The 13,863-nt window shown below is 44.5% G+C and overlaps 1 protein-coding gene across 2 annotated transcripts in view; it reads right to left on the reverse strand.

Moving 5' to 3' along the window:
- Positions 1–13,863, reverse strand: part of CLCN4 (chloride channel, voltage-sensitive 4) — an 80,729-nt gene that overhangs the window by 25,317 nt on the left and 41,549 nt on the right. For both annotated transcript variants that reach the window (XM_011950900.1, XM_011950901.1), the window contains 4 exons: positions 6,129–6,335; positions 5,918–5,998; positions 3,781–4,326; positions 280–466 (listed from right to left, as the gene is read on the reverse strand). In XM_011950900.1, coding sequence (XP_011806290.1) covers positions 280–466; positions 3,781–4,326; positions 5,918–5,998; positions 6,129–6,335 — 1,021 coding nt within the window. The remainder of the gene's footprint in view (positions 1–279; positions 467–3,780; positions 4,327–5,917; positions 5,999–6,128; positions 6,336–13,863) is intronic.

Genomic DNA, 13,863 nt, shown 5'->3' on the forward strand with positions numbered 1-13,863 from the left:
CCCGGCTAGTTTTTTGTATTTTTTAGTAGAGACGGGGTTTCACCATGTTAGCCAGGATGGTCTCGATCTGCTGACCTCGTGATCCGCCCGTCTTGGCCTCCCAAAGTGCTGGGATTACAGGCTTGAGCCACCGCGCCTGGCAGGGGTTTACTTGTTATAGCCACACAACCCAGCCTATCCCCAGTAAAGAAGATGTTCAAGTCCATGTCTTCCTTCTTGGCAGTCCTCTAAGCCAGGTTGGTTCCCCGGTCCCCCTCCCTGCCCCACCTGTGGTCGTACCAAGGCAGGCCGCAGCTCCCACCATTGCGTAAAGCCCTGGCGTGACACAGTCTGCACCAGGTCTGCACCAGTTCCTGAAGATGATCCAGTCATGGTGATGGTAGGCCAGCTGCTCCACGCCAATTCCCACCATCCTGCCTGCTATCGCGCCCACAGCCATGCTGGGGATGAAGAGGCCCGACGGGATCTTGAGGAGACACAGAGAAAAGCAACATGAGGGGAAAAGACCGAATCCCCACTTCACAACCCCCAGGAAACACATTCCCCCTCGAAGACAGGCTTGCACTTAGCTTCAGTCTTCAGAGGAGGTGCAACTCTGCAAAATAGGTCAGCTGGGGAAAGGTGGGACAAATGATTTGACCTGCTTAGTCAGTCATATCTACTGCAACTTAGAGAGAATGCAATTTTATACTTTGATTCCCTCTCCTTCAAAAGCTGGCTGGGTTCGCCTGCTGTGGATTAAAGAATCAGCCCCACTGCAAATAAAATTCAAAGTGAGCATCTGTCACTTGAGACACCACTTTCTCTCTCCCCTTGCCATGTCATTCAGAATGGCTTTTAAAATTAAATGTCAAGCCACAGCATGAAAACGGAAAAGAAGGGCCTGTGACTGCTCCCAGGTAAAATAAAGAAGCTGAATCCATCATTGCAGCCACCCCGGATCTTCCAGAAAGCATTTCAATGGCTCCCTGCCCTCTCTAGTAGGTGGTGGCTGAATACCTGTCAGAGAGAGACGAGGGAGGCAGTTCCCTCTTCCTAATGAAGTGCATTTTCCAGTAAGTATTCTGAATATTTTCAAGCCAGGATAGGGACAGCAAAGAAATAGAATGTAAACTAAAACATCTTGGGACCAGTGTGTTCTCTACCCTGCTGGATGAAGATACATTTTAGTTTACCTAATGACCACACATGTGCTATAGAACATGCCTGACTCCCTGTGTTCACTGAAATGACACGTGACCGCTGACCCTAGGCAGCAGCTGCAATGATGCCAGCCCCAGGTGGTCACCCATCTGAGGATGGAAGCAGAACTTTAACTTAATTCAAGTGAAGTTTGGATCCCTGGGTATGATTTCTAGAGTTAGAACAGTCCTTAGGAAATTGTTCCTTTCTGAACTTCCCCTTATTCTACATCATTTATATCCCTGTAACATCAAAGGAGACTTTTCTCAGCAAGCATCATAAAATGTTACCAGCATCTTCCTGAGACATGTAAACAAATCCCTTTGCTAGGAGATAACAGATCAGAGACAGCCAGCTGTTTAATAAGGTCCACCTATCCTTGTTCTTAAGGCCCAAATTCAGGTTTGTATTTGACCACTACAACACACTGAAGTAAACAATTTCTTAGACTTTATTTATTTATTTATTTATTTGAGACGGAATATCACTCTGTCGCCCAGGCCCATGTGCAGTGGCATGATCTCGGCTCACTGCAGCCTCTGCTTCCTGCGTTCAAGTGATTCTTGTGCCTCAGCCTCCTGAGTAGCTGGGACCACAGGCGTGTGTCACCATGCCCAGATAATTTTTGTATTTTTAGAAGAAACGGGGTTTCACTATGTTGGCCAGGCTGGTCTTGAACTCCTGACCTCACGTGATCCACCCACCTTGGCCTCCCAAAGTGCTGGGATTACAGGCATGAGCCACCATGCCAGACCATTAGATTTTAAAAAAAAAAAAAAAAAAGACAATTCAGGCTAGGTGTGATGGCTAACACCTGTAATTCTAACACTTTGGGAGGCCAAGGCAGGCAGATCGCTTGAGCCCAGGAGTTCCAGACCAGCCTGGCCAACATGGCGAGACGCCATCTCTACAAAAAATACAAAAATTAGCTGGTGGTGGCGCGTGTCTGTAGTCCCCATGGGCTGAAGCTGGAGGATCACTCGAGCCCAGAAGGTCGAGGCTGCAGTGACCCATGACTGTGCCACTGCACTCCAGCCTGGGCAACAGCGTGAGACCTTGTCTCCACAAAAACAAAAGACAATTCAGGCAGGGCACAATGGTGCATGTGTATAATCCTAGCACTCTGGGAGGCCAAAGCAGGAGGATCACTGGAGCTCAGGGGTTTGAGACCAGCCTGGGAAACACAGGGAGACTGGGTCTCTATTTTATATTTTTAATAAAAGCAAATGAAATTAAAAAGACAATTCATAGAAATACCACACAGAAAGCAATAGTAATGGAACACAAAAGGGGGCTCTGCGGGGCGGAAAATGTTCTGCTTCTGATCCTGGGTGCTGGTTACACAAGTGTGTGTGTGTTTTATGAAACTCCATCAAGCTGTACACTTCTCTATATGGATGATATACTCTAATAAAAGTTTCTTTAAGTAAGCAATGATAGCATTATTCATAATAGTCAAAAGGTGGAAACAACACAAATGTCCATCAAAGGATGAGTGGATAAACAAAATGTGGGATCTTCATAGAATGGAATATTATTCAGCCATAAAAATGAAGTAGTGGCACATGCTACAATGTGAATGAACCCAGAAAACATGGCGCTAAATGAAAAGAGCCAGTCACCAAAGGCCACAGATTATATGATGTCATTTATATGAAGTGTCCAAAATAGGCAAATCTAGAGACAGAACAGATTAGTGGTTGCCAGGGTCTAGGGGAGGGAAAAATGGGGAGTGACTGCTAATGGACATGAAATTTCCGCTTGGGGGATGAAAATGTTCTAAAGCTAAATACAGGTGTTGATTGCAACAAGGGAAAAGGGAAGGGAAGGGAAGGGAAAAGGGAAAAGGGAAGGGAAGGGAAAAGGGAAGGGAAGGGAGGAAGAAGGGAGGGAGGAAAAGAGGGAGGAAGGGAGGAAGGGAGGGAGGAGGAAAAGAAAGCATGTGCTGTCATCCACAGCTCTGCCCTTCAAAGACAATGTGTGCAAAGAGCCCCTGTCATGCCCAGCCCTACCGAGACGGGGGACACGCTCACTCTGTGCTCCTGTCATACCAGTGTGGTGCTCACCATAGTGTCAGAACTCCGGGTCTGCATCTCTTTCTCCCAGAGCTGTGTGCTCTGCAAGGGCAGCTTTGTTTGAGTTCTGTATCCCTCAGACTTAGCACGACGCCTAAGATACAGCTGATACTCAATGCATGTTTACTGAGCCAAACTGAGCCAGACCTGGGCTTTTTCCACCACCTGGCATCACTTGGCCAGTGGCAGGAAACCTGTGGTCACCACCACCTGTTCTGGGAATGTGTGAAGTGGGTTTGATGCCTAGCTCTGTCTCCCATAAACTGTGGGTCTGATCAAGCCTCTTAAGATCTCAGAGCCTTAGTTTCCTCAGTTGTAAAATGGGATTACAATCTCTATTTCATAAGCTTGTTTATTAAAAGTTGTTTCCTATTGATTAAAGGAATGTCAAGTGCCTGGCACATGAGAACATTCAAGAAAGGCCAGTTCCCCTTTTTTCCCACCACAATTTTATTTTAGAGAGTAGGGTGCTGTCCCCAGAAGGACATGGGTCCCCACCCCATCTTCCTTCCCTTTCACTTACCTTCATGCCAAAGGTAAATATGGTAACGACGATTTTGAAGATCAGTGCCAGGGCCAGCTGCCACATGGCCGTGTAAACACCAACACCAGCAGGCCGGTCTGGAATGTCATCCACAGGCCGAGTCATGTTGGGGTCGTTGATGTAGTCACAGAGCTGGGAAGACTCAAGGGCTCCACAGTCATTGAACAGCTCAGAAATGAGCTCGCTGGTGCTCTGGCGTGTGTAGGGATTGGGGTAGGCAATGATGGCAGTGATGGCGGTCACCACAATGACCTCCAGCACCGGGTACTTCCCCAGCCTGGTGGTCTTGCGCCTCCTGCACCAGGCGATGTTGCAGCGGATGAAGAGCGTTCCCCACAAGCCCCCAAAGACCCCAAGAAGGATGAAGGGGAAGAGTTCAGCCATGTACCAGGGCGTGTGATATTCCACATAAAAGAGAACAAGACGGCTATTCCCAAAGGGATTGATGGATCGCAGTGTAAAGGCTGCCACCAGGGCTGCGAAAAATGACCTCCACAAGGTCTTCAGGGGAAAGTAGTAACTGACCTGAGATGAAAAAGTAGAAAATTAGAGACTGGCCGGAGAAAGAGCTGCTCAGAGCCAGGCCCTCTGATTGGCATGAAAGTCACACTCTAAGTCCAAGAGTGAACACACTCATTCCATCAGCCTGGACTTAATATGACCAAAACGCATCAGCAAAGATCCCCAGAGGAATCTAACTATGTCTAGAAGTGGAATGGACACTAATCAAGGTGGGTTTGAGCTATATTTTTAAGAGAAAAGTATTTAATCATAATTCTGTTCATGGCACAGAGACTCCCCTAGAAGCAAATAAACCTCTGGAATGGATTCTACAGACAACAGAGTAGATCAGGGTTTGGAAAACTCTGGGCTGCAAGTCACATGCAGCCCAGTGAATGCATTTACATGGCACATGAGTTAAGAATGGTTTTTACATTTTTAATTGATTGAAAAAGGGGAAAAAATTCTTTTGATTTGAAATATTCAAAAGAAGAACAATATTTTGTGACACATGAAAACCATAAAATTCAAATTTCAGTGTCCATAAAGAAATATCTATGGAAATACAGACATGCCCATTTGTGGACGTATTGTTCACAGCTGCTTTCACGGTATGACAGCAGAGCTGAACAGCTACAACAGAAACTGGATGGCCCACAAAACCAAAAACATTTACTACCTGGCCTTTTACAGAAATGTTCGCCAACCCCTGGAATAACCCATTTGGGTTACCAAAATCAAAAATGCTTAATTAAGTTGGTTATGAGACAGAGAATATTATAAGTCTTTTTTTTTTTTTTTTTTTTTTTGAGACAGAATCTTGCTCTGTCGCCCAGGCTGGAGTGCAGTGGCCGGATCTCGGCTCACTGCAAACTCCGCCTCCCGGGTTCACGCCATTCTCCTGCCTCAGCCTCCCGAGTAGCTGGGACTACAGGCGCCCGCCACCACGCCCGGCTAGTTTTTTGTATTTTTTAGTAGAGACGGGGTTTCACCGTGTTAGCCAGGATGGTCTCGATCTCCTGACCTCGTGATCCGCCCGTCTCGGCCTCCCAAAGTGCTGGGATTACAGGCTTGAGCCACCGCGCCCGGCCAAGAATATTATAAGTTTAAAAAAAAAAAAAAATCACGTTGGCAATTTTTAAAACAATACTTGCAAACAGGAATTTAATGGTGGTGTCTGGGTATGGTGGGTCACGCCTGTAATCCCAATACTTTGGGAGGCTGAGGCGGGTGGATCACCTGAGGTCAGGAGTTCAAGACCAGCCTGACCAATATGGCAAAACCCCGTCTCTACTAAAAACATGAAAATTAGCCAGGCGTGGTGGCGTGCACCTGTAGTCCCAGTTACTCAGGAGGCTGGGACAGGAGAATTGCTTAAACCCGGGAAGTGGAGGTTATAGTGAGCCGATATCGTACCATTGCACTCTAGCCTGGACGACACAGCAAGACTCAGTCTCAAAAAAAGAGAAAATAAACACAAACAAAAAAAAACAAACAGTGGAAATTGTGGCTCCTTAATTAACTGCAGGAATCTTATCCAATATTTCTTTGATTCTAACCCTCAAAGGGCCTTGCTGCTCAAAATCACGAATTCTCTCAGCTGCCCATTTCTCACCTCTTCTAGACTGAAAAGCACGCCTCCAATTGGTGCACCAAAGGCAACAGAGACTCCAGCAGCCGCTGCAGCTGAAAGCACCTACAAAACAAATAGTTCTACATAAGCTTCAAGGCCTTCCATGAAAACAAACGTGCAAACCTGCAGGTCAGACAGCAGGAGGGGGCTTTGAGAAGAAAGTTTCGCTGCAGATGAAAGCTGAGCGGCTCACCTCCCGCCTCTTGCCCTCATTCTTGCTGTACTTGGAGAAAAGGCTGCTGAAGAAGTTGCCACAGCAACAAGCCACGTGCACTAGCGGCCCTTCCTTCCCAAGGCTCAGACCAGAGGACACTACCAGCACCAGCGTGACTGTCTTGATTAGCAGGGTCCACTTCCCCAAGTAGCCCCTGATGATAAAGCCGCTTAAAATGGTCTTTATCTGAAACAGAAGATGGAGAACAAGAGGGAATGAACTGCTTCAATCCATGGCTAGGAAAAGAGCTATACTTCCTCTGAGAGACATGTTCAAAGTTTAGATTCACTCAATAGCATGGAACAGAGGCTACTTTCATTTTTGATTTAACTATAATTTTATATTAACTGAAATATTAAAAACTCAATGCATGGTAAATCTTAAGGATTCCTAGAGTACCAAAAGATCCTAAAGAGGACTGAATAAATCATTAACAAGGTCTCGCTTGATTTATGGCATTTTATCCTGTTCACATTACCTTCTGTTATGTTGAGAAGAGACATATACCTATTGATATTAACTGTTAACTTCTGATTCTGAAAAATATCCTAGATTAAGAGATGCAGAGCTGGCTGACTATGTGACAAGGCAAGGAGAGTGCAGTAGTTAAGCGCAGGCCGGGCACAGTGGCTCACACCTGTAATCCCAGCACTTTGGGAGGCCGAGGTGGGAGGATCGCTTGAGCCCAGGAGTTCAAGACCAGCCTGGGCAACATAGAGAGACCCCATCTCTGCAAAAAATAAATAAAATTAGCTTGGCATGATGGCATGCACCTGTAGTCCTAGCTACTTGGGAGGCTGAGGTAGGAGAATCACTTGAGCCCGGAAGGTCAAGGCTGCAGAGAGCTGTGATCGTGCCACTACACTCTAGCCTGGGTGACAGAGCAAGTTCCTGTCTCAAAAAAAAAAAAAAAAAAAGGAATATGCTACCCCTAAATATGCCATTCTGGCAAACTGACTATTTTGGGTTAAAGGCACTTGAAAAACAGCAGGAGCAAGAAGATCACCTGACCATTCTGTTTCTTTTTCTTTTTTTGAGACAGAGTCTTGCACTGTCACCCAGGCTGGAGTGCAGTGGTGCGATCTCAGCTTACTGCAAGCTCCGCCTCCTGGGTTCACGCCATTCTCCTGTCTCAGTCGCCTAAGTAGCTGGGACTACAGGCGCCCACGATCACGCCCAGCTAATTTTTTGTACTTTTAGTAGAGACGGGGTTTCACCGTGTTAGCCAGGACGGTCTTGATCTCCTGACCTCGTGATCCACCTGCCTCGGCCTCCCAAAGTGCTGGGATTACAGGCGTGAGCCATCGCGCCTGGCCCATTCTGTTTCTTAAACACAGGAGATGAAATTCCCACGTGAAAGATGCCCTCCCTATACTAGAAGGAAGCATCATTCTTATCATCAAAGACAGGAAATTGAGGCTGAGGGAAATCTGCATGAACCAACCTTGTTAGACTAACCCTCATCCTCCTGGCCACTTCACCCAGCTAACTCCCCTAGCCCAGGCTCCTCTGCCTTGTCACACTTTCATAGATTACTACTCATCCAATTCAGCACATGAGTATTCAACCCTAACTTCATATTTGGTTCTTCACTCCTTATGAAGGTTCCTATGTCATGTAAAATTCATTAAACAAACGTGTATGCTTTTCTCCTGTTGATCTGTCTTACATGTCAATTTAATTCACAGGCCCAGCCACAAACCCGTAAAAAGGTGTTTGCCCCTACAAGGGCAAAATGACAGTTGAACTTTAGGTCAGGGGTTGACAAACTATAGCCTGTGGTCCAAATCTGGCCCACTATCTATTTTTGTATGATCCATGAGCTAAGTATAGTTTTAACATTTTTAAAAGTAGTATGTTAAAAAAAAAAAAAAAAAGACTACTAGCCTTCTGGTGAGAATAGTTGCTCCATCTTGCCCCTTGGCCTCCAAGGCCTAATATATTGACTCTCTTTCTTTAATAGGAAAAGTTTGCCAACCCCTGCTGGAGGTGATGAATTAATGAATTTTTACTGTCCAATTCTTTCAACTTTTCTGTGTGTTTGAAAACATTCTTAATACAATGGTAGAAAAAGAAGAAGACGCTCAACATTCCAATAACACATGTTTGGGGGATGTAAAGATGTTTGAATCCATCATGACCCCTTCTCTTCTATCAAATCCTACCCTCTTTTATTGTAAAGGACTTCGACTATAGGGAGTGTTATCTTGCTCCATTTCCAGACCTGCTGCATTTTGTAAATACCAAATAATGGCTTTCTTCCTAAAGGTTCACTTGAGTCTTTCTTTGCCTAATGCTTTTAGAATTCAACTGGGTGCCTATCTCAGTGATTAACTTCATACACCAAGGGCCTCTCACCGGCCAAAATAGTATTCTCTTAGATATAGAAGCATCATCAATGATCAAACAATTTTTCTACCTCCAACCACTCCCCCAATTGGCTGAAATGGAGTGAATGTTTACTGCTGAGTTAGCAACTTACAAACCTGTAATCACAGATTAATTAGACACCAAGTGAATCAGTCAATGAAATCTGCGGTCAATTTCTGGTTTCCCCATTATGTAATACATAATGGGACAAGGTTATCTCTTGTCACTGTTATTTATGTAACTTCAAAACACCTCCTTGTGGACATTGCTCTGCCAAGTAATCAATTTCTCAAATAGCTACTACAGTCATTCTCAACCTTGGCACTCATCAGAGTCACCTGGGGAATTAGAAAACACTGCAGACTGGCTCTCACCCCAGAGATTTGATATAATTGGTCTGAGGTGCATCCAGGGTATGAGGATTTTTACAGCCTCCGTAGGTGACTCTAAAATGCAGCCCAGGTGGAGAGCACGGCTTGATTCCTGAAAAGAGCGCCACAGACATTCCTCATTTCTCAATATAGTATTTAAGGGACAGCCCTGAAACACTCTTTGTTCTTTCACCAAGTCCTTCTACCGAGCATCATGTCACCTTGGGCGATTTGGGGCGGGTCATGAAGTGAGCTCATCCAAGAGTGTGTATGTGCCCCGAAGGACTCAGCGAGCTCCTTCCTACAGAACATGTGTGAGGTCTTCTAGCTATACAGTCAGATGGTGTTTCCTGAACTAGCCTTGAACTCGTGGCAGACAAACTAGTGGTGGTTACACCCGTCCTTAACTAGTGGTAGTTAGCTTAATTGAGCCCGTGCTCTGGGATCTCAGATCCCTTTATTTAAGGGATGTTTTATTACGCCTGCCACAATCCTGCCCTTTTGTGTTGCCTCAAATAAAATTATCTATAATTTTTTGTCAGTTAGTTAATGTGGATTTGGACCCCAGGGTATAGTTTAAAAGCGTAATACCATTTAGAAAATTACAAGCATCTAAATTACCTGAGCCTTTGCCAGCCATGACATGTGGTGAATTGAACAATGTAATAGGTATTTTGTAATTCTCTAAAATGATTTTATAAAATTCTGATGATCAAATTAGGGACTAAAGAAGATAAATTCATTCCCAGTTGATGGCAAAATCCAATCACTTGCTTTAAATTGAATTCATACAGACTGAAGCAAGCAGGGCTTTAATGAGATGTACTGCAGCAGATTTGTGATTTGGTTAACCTTCAGTGTTAACCTGAAAACCAGAACCCTTTCTGATAAATAAATATTTGTAAGAGTGTTTGTTTTATGTCTTTTAATAAACTGAAACATCAACACAGAGTAAGTTCTGAGAGGGTATGGTTTCTCATATAGTTGACATGACAGTGGTTCTACTGACAAAAGGAAGTAAGAGGACACGCTTACCCAGTTCTCTCTCAAGTTCCACGTGCGACAAAAGCTGAGTATTCACTTTTTTTTTTTTTGAGGCAGGGTCTGGCTCTATCACCCAGGCTGGAGTACAGTGGCACAATCACAGCTCACTGTAGTCTCAATTTCCTGGGCTCAAGTAATCATCTCACCTCAGTCCCCAGAGTAGCTGGGACTACAGGTGTGCACCACCAAACTGGTTTTTTTTTTTTTTTTTTTTTTGAGACAGAGTCTTGCTCTGTCACCCAGACTGGAGTGCAGTGGTGTGATCTCAGCTCACTGCAACCTCCACCTCCCAGGTTCAAGCAATTCTCATGCCTCAACCTCCCGAGTAGCTGGGATTACAGGCACGTGCCACCACGCCGGCTAATTTTTGTACTTTTAGTAGAGAAGGGGTTTTGCCATGTTGGCCAGGCTGGTCTCAAACTTCTGGCCTCAAGTGATCCTCCCACCTCAGCCTCCCAAAGTGCTGGGATTACAGGTGTGAGCCACCGCACCCCGCTGCTTATTTTTACTTTTGTAGAGATGAGGTCTCACTGCATTGCCCAGGCTGGTCTTGAACTCCTGGGCTCAAGCAATCTTCCCACCTTGGCCTCTCAAAGTGCTGGAATTACAGGCAAGTATTCACATTTAAATGTGCTTTATAGAACTTCTATGGAGAGCATTTATTACATAGGAAAATAAAAGCCCTTCTGTAAATTTGCTTCTTTTTTTCTTTTTTAGAAACAAGGTATTGTTCTGTTGTCCAGGCTGGAGTGCAGTGGTGCAATCATAGTTTACTGCAGCCTCAAACTCCTGGCCCCAAGCAATCCTCCCACCTCAGCCTCCCAAGTAGCTGGGATTACAGGCATGAGCCCCCGTGCCTGGCCTAAATTTGCATTTTAAAAAATGTTTCCAAAAGAATTTTTCACTCTAAGTAACCAAAATGTTTTGGAAGCAAATGCTATGCTAGAGAGGATAAGCAATTTTTAAAATGTACATAAGTGCATCACATTCAAAGTTCATTCTTACACAGCATGCCATATAGCAGCTTATAGCAGATCACCTCAGACAATGATAAACATATTTTCCAAATAGCTCAGTCAGTATCTTTGCTAGAATGAACGAAGAACAGCTTCATGTCTCAACTGAAGTCAGTTTCCATATTTAGTTGGGTGTTGACTGGCAGGAGATTCTTTTTACCCACGAATTATTTATTTACATTTACTTTTTTACTCTGCCCCTCTCCTCGAGAACTGGGAAAAATACTCCATCCTTAGGTTAAGAATTTCCAGCTCTACTACAGTAACAGGGAAGACTTTGCTACTGCTGAGTCATACCTCCATTTGGTTCCTGAAAGTTCTTTAAAAGATTTTTATGAACTATTTAGGAAACAGAGAAATGAATCCATCACACACTTATACAGAGTTAAAAGAATATTAATAAAATGAGTACCCATGTGCCCACTACCAAGTTTAAGAAACAAGAGTGGCTACCTCGTGTTTGCCTCCCCAGTGGAACCTTCCTCCTTCCCCTCACCACTTCCTACCATTTCCCCCCTTTCTCTATAGTTTTAGAACGTACGTTTTTTCATTTTAGCTATTTATAGACATTCTATCAATCCTACTTTATCCTTGTAAAACTTGCTTTTTCACTTAACATCACATTTTTTAATTTCATCCATGTCTATGTATCTCTGGTACTATTGTCACATAAGAAACAAACGCTAGGCTAGGTACAGTGGCTCACACCTGTAATCCCAGCACTTTGGGAGGCCAAGGCAGGCAGATCACTTAAGCCCAGGAGTTTGAGACCAGTCTGGGCAACATGGCGAAACCCCACCTTTATAAAAAGTACAAAAATTAGCCAGGTATGATTATGCACACCTATAGTCTCAGCTACTCGGGAGGCTGAGGCAGGAGGGCTGCCTGAACCTGGGAGTTCAAAGCTGCAGTGAGCTGTGATCACACCACTGCACTCCAGCCTGGGCAACAGAGTGAGACCTTGTCTCAAAGAAAAAAAAAAAGAAAGAAAGAAAAAAGAAAAAAAAATCCTCAGCTCAGTATTTTACTCCTTCTGAGTTCAGCTATCACCAATAAAATGCCCAATTTAGACGATGACAAAGTCCAGCCAGCCCTTCAAAGATAGAACTCATGTTCGAACTCCCTGTCTATAAGGGACACCAGCTGAGCTACACATCTACAGTTCTTGGAAGGGAGAGATGGGACTACCCAGCATGCCTCTTACTGCTTCTATTTTCCACCAATTCCCCACTGGCCATCTCCTTATTTGCAAAATGCTTGAGTCAAAAATGGCTACTGTTGAGCAGTGAGATCACAAACTGAGATGCTTTAGACATCAAATAAAATACAGTCAACTCTATTATGACGCTTGGTTGGAAAATGCAAATTTGCCTCAAGCACTGTGGCTCACGACTGTAATCCTAGCACTTTGGGAGGCCAAGGCAGGAGGATTGCTTGAGCCCAGGATTTCAAGACCAGCCTGGGCAACATGGCAAAGCCCTACAAAAAATACAAAAATTAGTTGGGCAGGGGGGCACACGCCTGCAGTCCCAGCTCCACAGGAGGCTGAGGCAGGAGGATCACTTAGGCCCAGGAATTTGAGACCAACCCGGGCAATAGAGTGAGACCTCGCCTCTATATAAGAAAATAATAAAACAATAAAGAAGGCCAGGAGTGGCGGCTCATGCCTGTAATCCCAACACTTTAGGAGGCCGAGGTGGATGGATCACATGAGGCTAGGCCAACATGGTGAAACCCCAACTCTACTTAAAAAAAGACAAAAAAAAAAATTAGCCAGGCATGGTGGTGCACATCTGCAACCCCAGTTACTTGGGGGGGCTGAGGCATGAGAATCGCTTGAACCTGGGAAACGGAGGTTGCACTAGGCCAAGACTGCGCCACTGCACTCTAGCCTGGGCAATAGAATGAGACTTTGTCTCAAAAAAAAAAAGAAAAAAAAAGGAAAAAGAAAAGAAAAGGAAAGGAAAAAGAAAACGCAAATTTGTTCCAATGCCACTCATGTTAGGGAGGAATTTGAGCATAGTGCAAATTTTATGTCTATTTATGCACGTTTCCTCCAGGAGAAATACTAGATAAGTGCAGAAAATTGCACCCAGTCATGTAGGAAAATACAAAATACACATGAGTCAAACATCTACCAGTTCACACATATGCCAGGGTGCCATGCCCATCTATGCCTGCTGTCTCAACTTCCCCTACAATTTCAGATAGATAACCTTCCTTATGCCTTTCACAGCAACGCATGATTCGCAGCCCTTCTGACACCCACTTCCACAAGCAAACTTCAAGTTCTTTGCAGGAAGTGACATATTTATTGTGGTATTTACGTATTTCTTAGCCACTTAATGTATACAACTGGGCTCCTGTTTTTACTAGGTTCCTCTTTTTGTCATATGTGTCAGTGATGAAGTTTTGTGTATTGTGCCCCTAATTCATGTTCCCCAGAAAGCCCTGTGGTTTCTGTCGTGTGATTTTGCATGGCATGGAGATTTTTAGGAATGTGTATGTCACATTATAGCAGAACTGGCTGCGCTGAGAAAAAAGGATGGTAACACAGCTTATTTTTCAGGTTCCTGAAGCAGTATGTTAATATCAACCATCAAAAATTCAGCATGACATATTAAGACTTCTTTCTTCTATCTTTCCTGAAACAAGACCATGTTGAATTTTGCCTCTGACTGTCTTTTCAGGACTTCAGCTCTTTCTGCAAACTGCCTGGACCACTGTCAGGGCTGGAGGGTCCTCCCAAAGGGTGTGGATTTACTGCCATACTCAGCCCACAACTACATCTTCAAACTCTCGAGCCCATTGCCTGTGGGCATTGCTAAGGCATCAACCCGAAGGAGAACTGAACTGCATGGATTAGAGCGATAATACCAGAACTTTTAAAATTACTTCTGAAAAAAAAAAAAA

This window comes from Colobus angolensis, unplaced genomic scaffold (assembly GCF_000951035.1).
Source record: "Colobus angolensis palliatus isolate OR3802 unplaced genomic scaffold, Cang.pa_1.0 Scaffold310, whole genome shotgun sequence".
Taxonomy (NCBI): Eukaryota; Metazoa; Chordata; class Mammalia; order Primates; family Cercopithecidae; genus Colobus; species Colobus angolensis.